The sequence below is a fragment of the Mercenaria mercenaria genome, chromosome 3 (assembly GCF_021730395.1).
Source record: "Mercenaria mercenaria strain notata chromosome 3, MADL_Memer_1, whole genome shotgun sequence".
Classification (NCBI taxonomy): Eukaryota; Metazoa; Mollusca; class Bivalvia; order Venerida; family Veneridae; genus Mercenaria; species Mercenaria mercenaria.
The window spans coordinates 49,604,017-49,620,180 of NC_069363.1; the positions used below are offsets into that span (position 1 = coordinate 49,604,017).

The 16,164-nt window shown below is 35.4% G+C and overlaps 1 protein-coding gene across 1 annotated transcript; it reads left to right on the forward strand.

Moving 5' to 3' along the window:
* Positions 1-804: 804 nt before the first annotated feature.
* LOC123524851 (histone chaperone asf1b-B-like) lies at positions 805-10,676 on the forward strand. The gene is made up of 4 exons (XM_045303369.2): positions 805-991; positions 3,737-3,852; positions 4,621-4,797; positions 5,604-10,676. Exons 1-4 carry the CDS (start codon positions 883-885, stop codon positions 5,850-5,852), a joined length of 651 nt encoding a protein of 216 aa, XP_045159304.1. The 5' UTR covers positions 805-882; the 3' UTR covers positions 5,853-10,676.
* The last annotated feature ends 5,488 nt before the right edge of the window (positions 10,677-16,164 follow it).

The window sequence follows — 16,164 nt, forward strand, 5'->3', positions numbered from 1 at the left end:
TTATGACTCGCAAAGAAAGATTATGGAGAAAGTTATTGAAGACTCTCTCAGATCTGAAAGCAACATAGGCGTCATAGATCAAAGTTTATTGCTAGGGGACCGAGAAGTGAGCAAAAGTGTGCGATCAGTAATAACTACAGCAGTTTTAGACTACATAAGAGACACGGGGAGATTTCAGTAGTTTGTTATACACGATCCACACCACACAATTGTCTTTAATGAACTATGAGTACAAGTGTTTTACGTACAGAAGAGTACCGTACAATGACGGAAATTAGTCAATACAGCACAGGAAGTTAATAGGCAGCAGTATAATGCCAATGACGAAACAACAACAACAATTCTATAAGCAAAATTATTACAAAATTTCGCTATTTTACAAACATTCAAAATGACATATCTCAAAAAGTATAAAAGTCAAATGAATGATCTTTACACCATTTTGTTGCTAAAGATGTGGGCTTTTACCCCAATTCAAATTCAAGAGAAAAGGAATTGAAATAAATATTCACCTGAACCCACTAGTATAAACGTTTTCTGTTAAGACTGCTGGATTGTCATGTCAGATTATCAATGCCAAAGTATCAAATAAACATATTTTCATTAATATATACCCAAAGTAACAACGAGTTTCCCGTTACATTTGAAGAATCCTTGTTAAAATATTGTACTATTTTGATAATGTGCAGCTGTCAAAATCCGGAACCGGAAATACCTCTGTACGTCGCCAATATAAACCAATCGGAGGTCATGTAAAGAACTCAATACGGAGTACTAGCCAATCATTTATCTTGTAACAAATGTAAGTTGTCGCCATTCATTCGCGCCATTCTGTTCCACAAAGCATAATATTTTTGTTAAAAAAATCCATTTTTCGAAGTTATGGCAAAAGTTAATATAGTCAATGTCGTTGTGCTCGATAATCCTTCTCCTTTTCTCAATCCCTTTCAGTTTGAAATTACATTTGAAGCACTGGAGGATCTTAGCGAAGGTAAAATAAAATTTTGAGATGTGATGCTGTTTCTTTCATAAATATATATATTGTGCAATTATCAGCTTTAAAGGGGGTACCATTATAACAATAAGCCAATAATTATTTTATGAATAGTCAGAAAGCAACAAACCTTTGGTAGCAATAAACAAACTTTGTCAGTTTGTGAGGTCTTCGCAGATAATTTAGTAACAAATTGTAGCCTGGTTTCTCATGATACCGGGGTACTTAACGTGCGCAAAACAAACGAAACTAAAGAAAACAATTCACCTCAATTTTTAGCTCGACTATTCATAGGATAGTAGAGCTATTGGACTCGTCCATAACTCTGTTTTGCTTTTTTACAGAATTATGCCCCTTTTTTGACTAAGAAATTTTTGGTTAAGATTTTGTATGTAAATCTCAGTAACCACTTGTGGGAATGGATTGAAACTTCACACACTTATTTACTGTGATAATCTGACTTACATTGCACAGGTTCCATAACTCTATTTTGCTTTTTTACAAAATTATGCCCCCTTCGACTTAGAATTTTTTGGTTAAGGTTTTGTATGTAAGCTGGTATCTCAGTACTCACTAATGGGAATGGATTGAAACTTCACACACTTGTTCACTGTCATTATCTGACATGCACAAAGCAGGTCCCATAACTTTATTTTGCTTTTTTACAAAATTATGTCCCTTTTTCAACATAGAAATTTTTGGTTAAGTTTTTGTATGTAAGCTAGTATCTCAGTACCCACTAATGGGAAAGGATTGAAACTTCACACACTAGTTCACTGTCATGATATGACATGCAGTGCAAAGGGTCAATAACTCAACTTCGCATTTTACAAAATTATGCCCCTTTTTCAACTTCGGAGTTTTTGGGTTAAATTCTTATATGTAAGCTGGTATCTCTGTACCCACTAATGGGAATGGATTGAAACTTCATACACTTGTCCACTGTCATGAGCTGATAAGCACTATGCAGGTTCCATAAACCTATTTTACTTTTTTACTAAATTATGCCCCTTTTTGACTTTCTTATTCATTCAAGCGACAAGGCTGTTAAATAGTCGAGCGTTGCTGTCCTCCGACAGCTCTTGTTTATTTCTTTGCTGCTTCCTACATCCTTCCTCAATATTATAATGAATTGAAAACTTTAATTATCTTGTTATAGTTTATTAATTCCCGATGAGTATGATGCCATGTTGAAATCTGATAAGTCAAAGTTGTTTCCCATGATACCGGTGCAGTAATCATAAAAAGGTGTAAACTATGGAAAGCCTGATATACAATGATATTAATATTTCTCAATACTTCAGGTAAGTTTACAGTCTAAGATTTCAGACAAATTTCAAAAGTTTTTTTTAAACACAAAAAGAACACGGAACAATCCTACATTTAGGTGCATATTACCAAAGACATACTTTTTCCAAGTGATATCTAGATCTATATCTTATCTTTTAGACCTAGATCTATCAAAATTTTTGGCAAGAATTTCACCAGATACCATATTATAGAGTAGCAAAGATATCTTGTGAGAATATACATTAAAATCTTTTTTAAATAACAGACCCATATATATATCAGCTTAATTGGGTATCATTATATTTTGCATATTGCTGTAATTCCATTAATTTTGCCTTAATGGCTTGCCATACTTTCATTTCTAAGAAATGGCCTAAATATAGAAACAACATGGCTTCCGGTTTTGTGACGTCATCAGCATTCTGTCAGACGATATTTTCGCTAAAAATTCCAGATGATAAACATTGTTTACACGAAATACAGATGTTTTTTGACACATGGGGTGGGGACCAAAGGTGAAAAAATCATGTTTTAGATGTTTTTTCTTAAAAGGTAAATAAAGCATCAGTAATCCTGACATTTTCACAAAAAAATGTGCGATACTGAAGAGTGGCTTCTGGTTTACTCTGCTAAGTAGGTCAACATCCAGTAGGCGGGGCTAACATAAAAGTCTCGCGAGAAAACTGTTTACACCGGTATCATGGAAGCCCCGGTACCATGAGAAAGGAGTATACACACTAGGTAGTAGGTGTGTGCGATTGTACAGTGATTATTTTTAATTAAGGCACTGCCTAGCATGGGGATCTATCTTTTATATGTCCACTTACAAAAAAATATTCAGCACTCGAAAAGAAAGTGAAACTACGCTATAACACTAACAGTGATAAATTACATTTAGTGTCATCATACCTCTTACAGCGAATATCATACTTTGCAAAATTTACGGGAAGCCGTGATGATGACATGATTCACCGCGTTCTCGCACTGGCTTTAGGATTTTTTATTTGTTTGCACTCCACGCAGAAACTTGACGGCGCAAACACTTCCTTACTGTTTTACAAGTGTTTTTCAATTGCATGTACAGTTTTCATTGCGAAAAAGAAGTAAAAGAATCATGTTGGCGCGGATTACAAATTTGTGTGACTGTTTTGGGGTGCTCGGATGTTCATGCAGACAACCAGTCTGCGACGTGTACATAAACCGGAACCGGAAAACATCGAAAAAATTGCCTCAGTATATGCAAACAGCGAAGACGAATAACTATATACGGACGTTGTCGTCGCGGGGATTTTCATCCCCGGCGCTTTGCCCCGTGGATAAATCCCCTATAAATGCCCAATTTGCGCTTCTCTGAATTAGTGTTAAACCCCAAAACAAGCGCTTCTAGATTAGGGTTTTCTTTTAAATTCTTTTTTAAAGTAGTACCTATTTGAATTTTCTGCTAATTTTCAGATCTGGAGTGGAAAATAATCTATGTTGGAGCTGCAGAAAGTGAGGAATTTGACCAGACTTTAGAAACTATACTTGTTGGCCCAGTACCTGGTGGCAGACACAAATTCGTTTTTCAGGTAATGTTAAGTATTATCAGTTCCATGTGTAATGTACAATGTGAAAAAAAATCATTGATATATTTCTATTTAAGGGGTGAAAAGTGTGATGGAAAATTAACATTGGTCGGGTTAACAGCATGTATTAGTAACAGTGTCACTATGGAATATTATATATTCACTTATCAGCTGAATATTAGAACAACAGAAAACAGAGAGTACTTTAGTTATCATATTCATAAGATACCATATGAAACAGCTGAAATATAATTATGACAGATGATTATTCACAACAGTGTTTGGTTACGATGGAAATATGTTAAGGGGGAGATGTACAATTTTATACCAAACTTATAATTTTCTTTTATTGGGACAATTCCCTTTAATCTAAGTAGTTATTTTATTAAATGTAATTGAATATATTCCTTACTGAGGAATAAGTTTAACATTCGTCCATTATTAAATAATTGCTAGATATCATTCAAATTTTTCATGAAATGGAGTTGTGTGGAGGATTTTTGTTTTATTTCTGATAATTGATAGTATCCTGTATGAAAACACAAAAAATTGACAAGCTTGGATTTACTAAAAACAAATTATACGGTAGAGTTTACGTCAGTTAAAGTTGACAAAATATGAAAAAAACGTGAAAGATCAGAGGTAGGCTGGGATGATACCAAACAATTATTATGGCCTTAGGACATGTATACCCTTAGTACAAAATTTGTAAAGATATATAATGGTAGTGAGTAAGTCAAAGTTGTTTAATTATCAACTTATTTATTGCAGGCAACTCCTCCTGATACAAGTAAAATACCACTACAGGATGCTGTAGGTGTGACAGTTGTGTTATTAACATGTTCCTATAGAAATAAGGAGTTTATACGTGTTGGTTATTACGTAAATAATGAGTATGATGAGCCAGAGATGAAGGAAGAACCTCCAACTGTACCACAATATGACAAGGTTAGTAAAAGAGAGGATACCAGTAAGTAAGTCGTGTTACCAATGTGGGCACATTACAGAACCAGACTGTCTATTCGCAAAGGAAACTTGGCTGGACAAGGCTGTATCTGAAAGATTTCTCTATGCTCTTGGGGCTTTTTCTCACTCTATCCATCTGATCAGATCCCTCTGTGCCTTTATTGGTAGAGGATGAATTTAGTGTCCTGAGTGGCTGCCACCATTGTATGTTGTACCTTTGAGCGCGTTTATCATGAAAGTGTGCTGTATAAGTCTGGTATTGTGTAATATAAAAATAGAAACACTGAAAAATCTGGTATTCATTAAAGAGTATCGAAAAAACTTTGAGAATAATAAGATTATATCATTTTTATGCCCCCGAAGGTGGGCTTATTAAAATCGCACTGTGTGTCCATGTCAGTGTAAATATTTGTCTGGACTGTAGCTTCAATTTTCATAGAGGGGTTTGAAAATAATTTGACACGAAAGTTAACCATATTGAGAATGTGTGTCGCGCTGACCCGGGTCTCTTAGGTCAAGGTCATAAAATGGTGTGATTTTTATTTCGTGTCCGGTCCATATCTTTTGGCACATGAAAGAATTTTGAAATAAGTTTGCACAAATGTTCATCTAATCCCAAGGGTGTGTCGTGTCAATGACCTGGATCTCTTAGGTCAAGGTCAAGGTCACAATTTGGCAGACAGCAGTAGCATTCTTGGGCACACTTTGGGGGCATTTGTCACTACTAGCGACAGCTTTTGTTTATATCTAAATTAATACTTTCATTAATATGAGTAACTATTTTACAGTTGATGAGAAACATACTTGCAACAAATCCTCGTGTAACAAGATTTAAAATAGACTGGGACGATAACCAGAGCACACCAGTGGAGAATGGTGAAAATATACCTCCAGCACATAATCTCGAATCAGAATCAAATCAAATGGTACCTTCAGGATCTCATGGTCTTGATGAGATCAAATCTCAACAAGTTGTACCAGAAATAAATGCAGGAGCGGGAATGGACGTAGATGAGACGAGTGTTAGTATGTCTTGAGAATATATTAACAGCAGTGTGTCTGGTTTTAAAATGAGACAGCAAGGGATAATTTATAATAAAGTTGTGTCGGCGGGGAACTTTGTGTCTTTGCTGCTGGGTTATTCAGTTCGTGCAGTTAATGGAAAGGACAGATCTCAGTGTGTTTGTCAGTGTTTGGTTTCAGAAAGACGTAACAGCTATGGAAACGGGATGGTATACATGTAGAGAAATTATTTTAATTGCAAAATAATTAGATAACAGAGATTGGTATTAAAAATGTAAAATAGATCTTGTTAAGATGGTGTTTGTTTCATTTGCATTTGATAGACTCTACCTGGAAGTATGTTGTCACATTTCTTTTGTCTGTACCAAGATTTCTGCAAAGGGTTTCAGTCAAATTAATTTGCAAGAAGTACCTTAACAAGTTAATAATTTTCAAACTTCCATTCATATTAATAAATGTTTTCATAATTTTACAGTTTTCAGTTAGGGAGTACAAGGAGTCTGATATCATCCAAGGGTTAAAGTATTTAGCATTTACTTGTATAACATCTCAGATATTTGCAAGGTAGACTTTATTCGTTGTTGTGAGGAATAACTATAAACTAGTGTAAAGTTGTACACATTTATTCTGGCGCTAAAGATATGGAAGGGGCCTCCATGGCAGAGTGGTTAAGGTCACTAATTTTGAATTACTTGCCCCTTACCGATGTTGGTTTGAGCTTCACTTGGAGCATTGAATTCTTCATGTGAGGAAGCCATCCAGCAGGCTTACGGAAGGTTAGTGGTTCTACCCAAGTGCCCGTCCGTGCTGAAATAATGCACGAAGGGTTACTTAGGGATCTTCCTCAACCATCAAAGCTGGAAAGTCGCCATATGACCTGTGATTGTGTTAAACCCAACAAAAACAAAATTAAGAGAAACTGTTGAGTGGAAGTTATGCATTCTGGGATTGGTCTCCAAATACAGTTTGTACTCTAGAAACTATGATGAGCAGCTGCAATATTATTCAATACTCTGTGGCTCCTGTTGAGTGATCTGTGTTCAGCTAAATATTTTTTTTTTGGTAGAATGTTACAAATAAAATGTTAGTTACATGTAAGAAGGTACTATCATGGGTTCTTCCAGTATGTATGTTACCTTTTGTAGGTAGCATAAGATTGATGTCTTGTATTTTAATATGTACTGTTTTCATGAACTTGCTGTTTATAACATAGCCAATACAAGGTTGCTTGTAACTATCTGTATGCATGTTTTTCAGTGGTATTTCTGGCTACCGAGACTTGGCCAAAGCTTGTTTTATTTTATGATGTTCGCTGTCAGATTAATTTATAACCATATTTGTTTACCTAACTAGTGCTGAACTGCAACATTTCACACAAATTCTTTTGAGAAACTGATGACAACACAAAGTTGGCTAGAATGTATTTCTAAATTCCAAATTTGATATCAGTTTTATTAATATTTAGGAATTATAATAAGTCATATATAAAACATTAACATTTTCAATAAAGTTGATAAAAACGTGGCATAGAAAGTCTAATATCACAGATAAAAAAATTAGTTTTATATTGCCCATTTGATTTCCGTGTGAAGAATACCTGTCACATGACAGTTGCCATGGTGGGCAAAATGTTTAAGACAGTGATACCGACATGAAATTATGTAGAATTTGTCTTCAAATCATGTTGTATGGTTTAATTAATGTTTTTCTTGTTGCTTTTTTTGTTGTTTTTTCACACAAAAAATTATTAGAAATATGTTGAAGTAAAAGATGAGTCCATAGCATTTGAATTTATGAAATTGTAGCATGACAGATTTTTGGCATTGTTCAGGTTAGGTTTCAGTATGGGGTTCAGTTTAAGCATGGAGATCTGTAACAGTTACTGTATATAAACATCTCCGAGGCTGAAATTTTTTTTAGTTTTGTAATGAATGTCACATACTTCAACTGATTAAATGTGCTCAAATTCTTCTGAGCCTGTATATAATGTAGATTTCCATATTGAGAAAGGGTCTAAAAATTTGTTGGTTTTGGGTAACACCTGAAAATTTTTAGGTAGGGTAGAAACAGAACATCAGAAATGTCATTGCTGCATAAGTCAGATTTCATTTGCATTTTTTTCCCCATTTAAAATACCTCGTCCCACTGGGGCTTTTGCTAAGTTGGGTAGGTAAACCTGAAAAAAAATTTTTTGTCCCAGTGAATAATTTATTATGGATCGAGTATTGAGTAACTTGATCTATCTCATTTGTTTAAATTTTGATGGACAGTGTCTGGATGTGCTTAAATTTATCTTGGTCCATATCATGCAAAGGTATTGGTAAAGGCATTTTTTGTCATTTGGAATAAGTTTGTTGTTGAAAAGATCATTGTTTGATTTAAGAATTACTGGTAATCTGTTTGTGCTGGATAAGTGTTACAGTTGAACAATTAATAAGAAAACAACCTTGTGTGATAAATCCTTTTTGATACATTACCGGTAATGATTACATATTTATAAAATTATAGTTCATAGCCATTTTATTAGCTCACCTGTCACATAGTGACAAGGTGAGCTTTTGTGATCACCCTTCGTCCGTCATCAGTTCGTGCGTCCGTCCAACAATTTCTTGTCTGCACGATAGTGGTTTCATTTATGATTTTATTTTAACCAAACTTGCACACAACTTGTATCACCATAAGATCACGATTCCATTGTTGAACTGGCCAGATCCCATTATGAGTTCCAGAGTTATGGCCCCTGAAAGGGCCAAAATTAGCTATTTTGACCTTGTCTGCACAATAGCAGCTTTATTTATGATTTGAATTTTACCAAACTAGCACACAACTTGAATCACCATAAGATCTTGGTTCCTTTCTTGAACTGGCCAGATTCCATTATGGGTTCCAGAGTTATGGCCCCTGAAAGGGCCAGAATTAGCTGTTTTGACCTTGTCTGCACAATAGCAGCTTCATTTATGATTTTATTTTAACCCAACTTGCATACAACTTGTATCACCATAAGATCTTGGTTCCTTTCTTGAACTGGCGAGATTCCATTGTGGGTTCCAGAGTGATGGTCCCTGAAAGGGCCAAAATTAGCTTTTTTGTCCTTGTCTGCACAATAGCAGCATCATTTATGATTTGAATTTAACCAAACTTGCACACAACTTGTATCACCACAAGATCTTGCTTCCTTTCTTCAACTGGCCAGATTCCGTCTTGGGTTCCTGAGTTATGGCCCCTTAAAGGTCCTAAATTAGCTATTTTGGCTTTTGCAGCCATATAGAGACTTCATTTATGGTTTTATTTGATACAAACTTCCAAAATATCTTCAACAACAATAAATCTTGGATTCCATGACAAATCAGATCCAATCATATGTTCCAGAGTTATTTTATATTTGATTACTTCCCCTGATTGTAATCAAAATGGATTTATATCAGTAAGTACTTAAGGACTTATTTGAAATTTCATTATTGTTATTAGTTGGACTGACACAATCAGGGTAGATAACTATGGACTGATTTTATGTCAAATTACCTCCCTTTATTTCAAATTAAATTTGTTATATCTCCATAACTAATGAAGATACTGATCTGAAATTTCATTTATGTCAACAGATTTATTTGGCAGATCCTTCTTTTGTCCACTTACAATATTTTTTTTTTTAATTACTTCCCTTTTACGTTACTATAAATAGCTTATTTTAGTAACATTTTTATTATTGGCCGTAGGGAAAACACAAGACCAGTTTTCTGTGGTACAACATGGATGGTACCTCCAATTTTTAGGTGTATTTTAACATATCTATACCTTGTAAGATTTTTTTTTCTTTTTGGTTAAATTCCTTCCCTTTGTTGTTCCTGTCCTTTGTACTTAGATATTTTTTCTGTGGACTTTCTTGTCCTCAAGTGCAGTGATAACAGGTGAGCGATATAGGGCCATCATGGCCCTCTTGTATGATAGTGTAGTTAGTAGCCGTCACTTCCCTGGTTATATGCATACTGTATCTGTGTATCTGACTCGTGTCACCAGCATTGGAGAACAGTACAAATACTGAGATACTATGAAATCTAGACTCCAATTGCATCAACATTCATTGTTTGGGCTAGAACGGGTATTGCACATCTGAAATTGTGGATTGAAAGGTTAAATGGTAGGATGAATGGGAATTATGTCTACAACACCACTGTGGTGGGAGACATATTGATTTACTCCTGTCTGTGTGTCTGTCACAAATCTTTACCGCACTCTTTAAGTTGAACATCTCTCATGCAATCTTCACCAAACTTGAACAAAATGTGTTTGCTAATTAGGCCTCGGCCAAGTTCGATAACTAGCCAAATCGGCCCAGGCACTTCAGAATTATGGCCCCTGAATTACCGATAGGCTGTTTACTCCAAAACTTATCCGATAGGCCGCTTACTTCAAAACTTACTCCAAAACTGTCAAAGGTATATTTTCTGTGAGTAAACAGTATATAAAAGACTTACTATTCAGATGATTAGGCAGTTGCGGGAGACATGCACTTTTCTCAAAAGCAGCTCTAGTTTTATTTGTGTAAGCAAACTAAAATTTATGAGCTCAAGTTGCCCTGAGTCCCCCTGACAGATCAGGATGGCCCAGACAGATAAGAGTAGAGACGTCCTGGTAGGTGTTTTGATACATTTTACCAATAATTTGATGGTTTATAAGATGCTATTTATCTTATATTTGTTTATTTTATGTCTAGTGCTAATTTTATTGTTGTAAAGTTGATGTGTCATTGAAAATTACACCGAAAAGGACTGTATTTATGAAACAAAATTTATATTTTGAATTTACTTTAGAAAATGAAGTAAATAAAGTAAATCATATTTGATGTTGTTATCATTTGCAGTGCAGGTTGAATTTCATTCTTATTCATTGTCCTGTTAAATTATCATAAAGATTGCTTTGTGTCTTGGTGCATTATTTGTCCTTATAGCACTATTTGTCACAATTTTGGTCCAATCTTGGTGCAGCTTGGTTAGATTGTTTGCCTCCTTTTAGAAAAATCCATAAAATGGGTTTAGTAGCGGGTCATCTTGGGTCAAAAATGGTTGTTAAATAAGTTACTAGATGTTAACACTCCACATTTGGGTTGATGAAAAACAGGTCAAATTTGAAACTAGGTCATCTGAGGTAAAAAAAGTAGGTCACTTGATCTTTGAAAATTCTTGTTAACTCTAAGGGCCATATTTCTTTACTTGCTCTTCATGAAACTTGAGCAGTTTTATAAGATGTAGGTCAAGTTTGTTAATGGGTCTTCTTGGCTTTAAAATTGGGGACAATAACTTGATTTAAACTGTAGAGACCCCATTTTCTAGTTTTGAAACCTAGTCACCTATTAAAATAATAATGACAATACTTCTAAATACAATTTATTAACTCATCTGAATCAAAGGTGAAGGTGAGCTGTTTTGATGGGGCTTTGTCGTCTGGCTTAAGGTGGATGATCCTTTGTCCATTGTCGATAATTCTACTTGAAACGTCTTCTCTTCTGATACTATCAGTCAGGATTACACCAGTCTTGGTCTGTAGCATGCTGGTAAGGTCTCTCTCAAGTTTGTTCCAGTAGAGGCACTTAGCCTCTTTTTAGGGGCTGCAAGAGTTAAGAAAGAAAATCCTTTCTACAACTTTTTAGCTCACCTGAGCACTTCATGCTCAGTGTGAGCTTTTGTGATCGCCCTGTGTCCGTCGTCGTCCGTCTATTGTCAACAATTTGACTGTTAACACTCTAGAGGTCACATTATTGGCCTAATTTTAATGAAACTTGGTCAGAATGTTACCCTCAATAAAATCTTGGAACAGTTCAATATTGGGTCATCTTTGGTCAAAAACTAGGTCACCAGGTCAAACCTAAGGAAAAGCTTGTTAACAGTCTAGAGGTCACATTTATGACTGTATCTTCATGAAACTTGGTCAGTGGGTTAATCTTGATGATCTTTAGGCCAAATTGGAATCTGGGTCATATGGGGTCAAAAACTAGGTCACCAGGTCAAATCAAAAGAATAGCTAGTGAACACTATGAAAGTTAATCTTAAAGATCATAAGGTTAAGTCTCAATCTGGGTCAGGTGCGGTCAAAAACTAGGTCACCAGGTCAAATCAAAAGTAAAGCTTGTTAACAATCTAGAAGCCACATTTATGACTATCTGCCCCCATGTGGTTTTGGGACGATCTGTGTATGAAAAGTAGTTGGAACCACTGCCTTACCCTTGCATGATCGTAAGAGGTGACTAATAGGTTCTTAACACTTGGTTTTGTTGTAACTCTATGATTCCAGCAGGTATGCAAATTTTGATTCCATACCTCGGGTTTTTATTTCGATGTAAATGAGATATGAAACCAAAATGTGTAGTCCTGTTTGGCGCCATATAACTTATATTGTGTTGGTGTGCCGTTAAACCCAAATAAGATTAAATAGATTATGACTGTATCTTCATCAAACTTGGTCAGAATGTTAATCTTGATGATCTTGGTCTGTAGCATCAGTGTAAGGGCATTCTCTCAATTTTACTCAAATGAGGGCACTTGAATCCTTCTAGGGGCCGCTAGAGCTAAAAATAGAAATACCTTTAAACCATTTACTTACATGAATTGCTTGATAAATCTTTATCAAACTTGGTATGTAGCATTATTTTAAGGTCTGCTTGATAAATCTTTAACAAACTTGGTCTGTAGCATTATTTTAAGGTCTTTTTTCAAATTCGTTCAAATGGGGACACTTGGCCCCTTTTTGGGGCTGCTAGAGCAAAAAGTAGAAATACCTTTTAACAACTTATTGATGGATCTTCATCAAACTTAGTCTGTAATATCAGTGTAAGGTCTTCTTTCAATTTTTTTTCAAATGGGCCTTCTTGGCCACTTTCAGAGGCAGCTAGGGCTAAAAATGTGATTACCTGCCCTGTCTCAAATTTGTTTGAATAGGGGCCACTAGAGCTAAAGCTAGAAATAAATTCAAACAACTTCTCACGAAAAGCATGATGGATTTTCATCAAACTTGTTCTGTCGCATCATTATAAGGTAGTCTCTCGTGTTTCTTCAATGGGGACACTTGACCCATGTTAGCGACGCTACTGCTAAAAAAAGAAATACCTTTAAACATCTCATGGACCACTTGATGGATCTTCATCAGACTTGGTTTGTTGCATCAGTTTAAGGTCCTCTCTCACTTTTACTCAAATGGGGACACTTTGTCCATTTTAGGGGCCACTAGAGCAAAAGAATTGGAATACCTTTAAATGACTTCTCTTGATGGACTACTACGTTGATCTTAAACTATTGTGGATAATCATTATTTTGGTTAAATGGGGACACTTTTCTCCTTTTAAGGGCTATTTTGACCTCACGAACTACTTGATGGATCATCACTAAACTGGATCTGTAGCATCTTAGTAAGCTCCTTTCAATTTTATTCAAATTGTTCCACTTGACTGACTTGGTGAGGAGTATTCTAATTAGGTTCTCTCTCACATATATTAAGCGGTTTGATCAGTTTGAGGTAAAGATAGAGAAACCCTTCAACGATTTCTTCTCACGATTTGTTTGATGGATCATCACCAAACTTGGTCTGTTGCATCGTGACATGGACCTCTCTTAGATTTGTTCTAATGGTTCTGGTCACTTTTAGAGGCTGCCATAGAAAAAAAAAGAACCCTTTCAATAACTTTTAATGAACTGCTTAATTGATCAGAAGGAATGTATAAAAGATCACGATCCTCCTCAGGTGTGGTCACAAACATTTCCCGCAGGCTTCTGTGGACGTTAAACACACAAAAAAGGTGTATTGTCCCTATACATGTATATACATGTATAAGTTAGATAATACATAAAAGTGTGTTACCGGCTGGTATCATGCGCGGGGGAATCTCAGGGAACGTAATCTGGGTAGCAAACGAACCTCGCAGAGGCGAGTTTGCTATCAAATTACGTTCCCTGAGATTCACCCAAGCATGATGATACTCGCCGGTAACACACGCGTATGTATTGTCTAACTGATTTATTGCATGATTAAAAACAGTAAACTGAACACGTTTTAAATATCTTAAATTTAAAATATTTAAAGATATTTCCCCTCTTGAGCCTCCCTTAGAAAATTTTCATGATAAACCCCTAACTGCCATATAAAAGCTAGAAGATGGAAAATTATGCATGCTTCACATCAGAGATCCCTTTTTTCAAAATTTTAAATAAACTAGGCCTACTGAAAAAAAGGTAATAAAATAAATGCATAAATACAAATTGAAACATTCTTTATCAATTGGTGTAATTATTTTTAAAACAAAAATTTGTGAAATAGAGTTTCAAAAATAATTTAAACTAACTGCTAAAATTTGAATTTGCCAGTGGGGTGGGGGGGGGGGGGCGCTAACGAGGTCACGAACCCTGGAGAAATAGATAATGTAAACAATTCCCACGTGGCTAATTTTATCAACAAACCTGATAAGCAGAAGGTTTCACGTATCAATGAAATTAACACCTAGAGCATAATTGTAAAGCTTTGTCAGAAACGTAATTTAAATTTTTAAACTGAATAGAATATCATAATCATTTTTGCAGTTATATTTTTATGTTATTTATAAAATCAAGTTTTAAATCAAGATGTAGAGAACTAAATTACAGAATTACAGTAATAAATTATTTCAAATAGCTTATCATTCTCAATACCTTATCACAGCAACACTTGCTACTAGTAATTTATGTGCATCCCAGACAGAGAAAACTGTGAGCGATACCTGTGTGCAACGGAATTTAGAGCACGGCTAACCGTGGCGATACCAGAATTTAGAAAACACAAAACTTCAAAGGAAAATGCCGCAGTCATGCAATAATTAGCAGTAAACAAATGACCAAAGACCGAGCCGATTTCTTTTTTAGTTGGAGGGGATATGACATTATGTTCTTCCCTGAAATGATTCGAACCCCACATGTACCACTGAGGGAAGCGGTCAGTTTTTATATAAAATTTGAAAATAAAAGCTGTAAAAGTATTTTTGTTGGAAATCTGAGCTGATACAGAAAAAAAGAACAATATTCAATATTCTAATATACTTTTCTCTGTTAAAACACTCTTACGCTAGAATGACGTCAAGTTACGTGCGGTGACGTCAATGTTTTTGTTGCGACCGCTACTATATTTTATCTACTGTTTTAGATTAAACTCTGGCTGCGCCCTCGTGAAATTATTGAAAACACTTTTGCTATAAATTATTTCTTAAATCATGTTAAGAACCAAAGTGGAATTCCATTAACGTTACTTAGTCATCAGATCATGTCAAAGTTGTATATAGATGAACTGTATCACGAATGATAACCCGCTTTTAAAAGCATTTATCCTGGCACTTTCGGCAGAACATTTGATACTCGCTTGATGAACCAAAGTTCAGAAAATATAGAATGTCTCGCATTGATTGAAGTTTAGTGCAAGATATGGAACGCGCAAGGTTACTGGATTTTCGCTTAGTTTCTAGTACTAACCTTCAACGCCCTTTTATCTGTTTCTGAAAACTAGAGGTTCCTCGGGGTGATCAAAGAGCTATAAAAATATACTTCTTTGGGGTGATGTAAAAATTGTAGATCTAACGTTTTTGATATTTTGGTGTGCAGTTGTACGATATTGTGATAGATCTACAAATGTTACAAAGAACCTTGGGGTCGTACGTTATTCTGACAGATCTATACACATTTCAGCGAAACTTTGGGTGCAGTAGTAGCTCTACATTATTCTGACAGATGTACACAATTTAGCTAAACTTGGGGTGCAGAAGTAAACTTTGGATGCAGAAGTACATTGTTCTGACATTTGTCATGAAGTATTTCCTGTTTCCGGACATTGGTTTCCCGCGCTTTGTTTAATACGCTGCCATAAGAAATAGTTCTAAATAGAATGCCGTTCGATTGATTTTATTCTTATTATTATTTCTTGAATATGGTATGCAAGAAAAAGATTCTATCACTGGTTGTAGCTGCAGCCCTCGGGTAACTGTTTACGCGGTAACTCGGTAGAGCCTCTTTACCGCCTAAACAGTTACCCACAAGGCCAACAATTCCCATCTGCACCACCAACCTGTGAAAGAATCTAACAGTATGTTATAACTCTATTTTCCACCTCTACTTGAGATGCATTCCTAGAATTTATTCTTTATAATATCAATCAACTTTGCATGCAGTAAACATAGCAAGTTCAACTTGTTTCACTATAACTGTGATACTTAATCAAAATTGTGTGCAAGATTGCAATGACATAACTGCTAGCGTAAAAAGAAAACCAAGTTTTTACAGTTTGCTGGTCTGGTGCTGACCCAGTGTTATATGCGCAGGT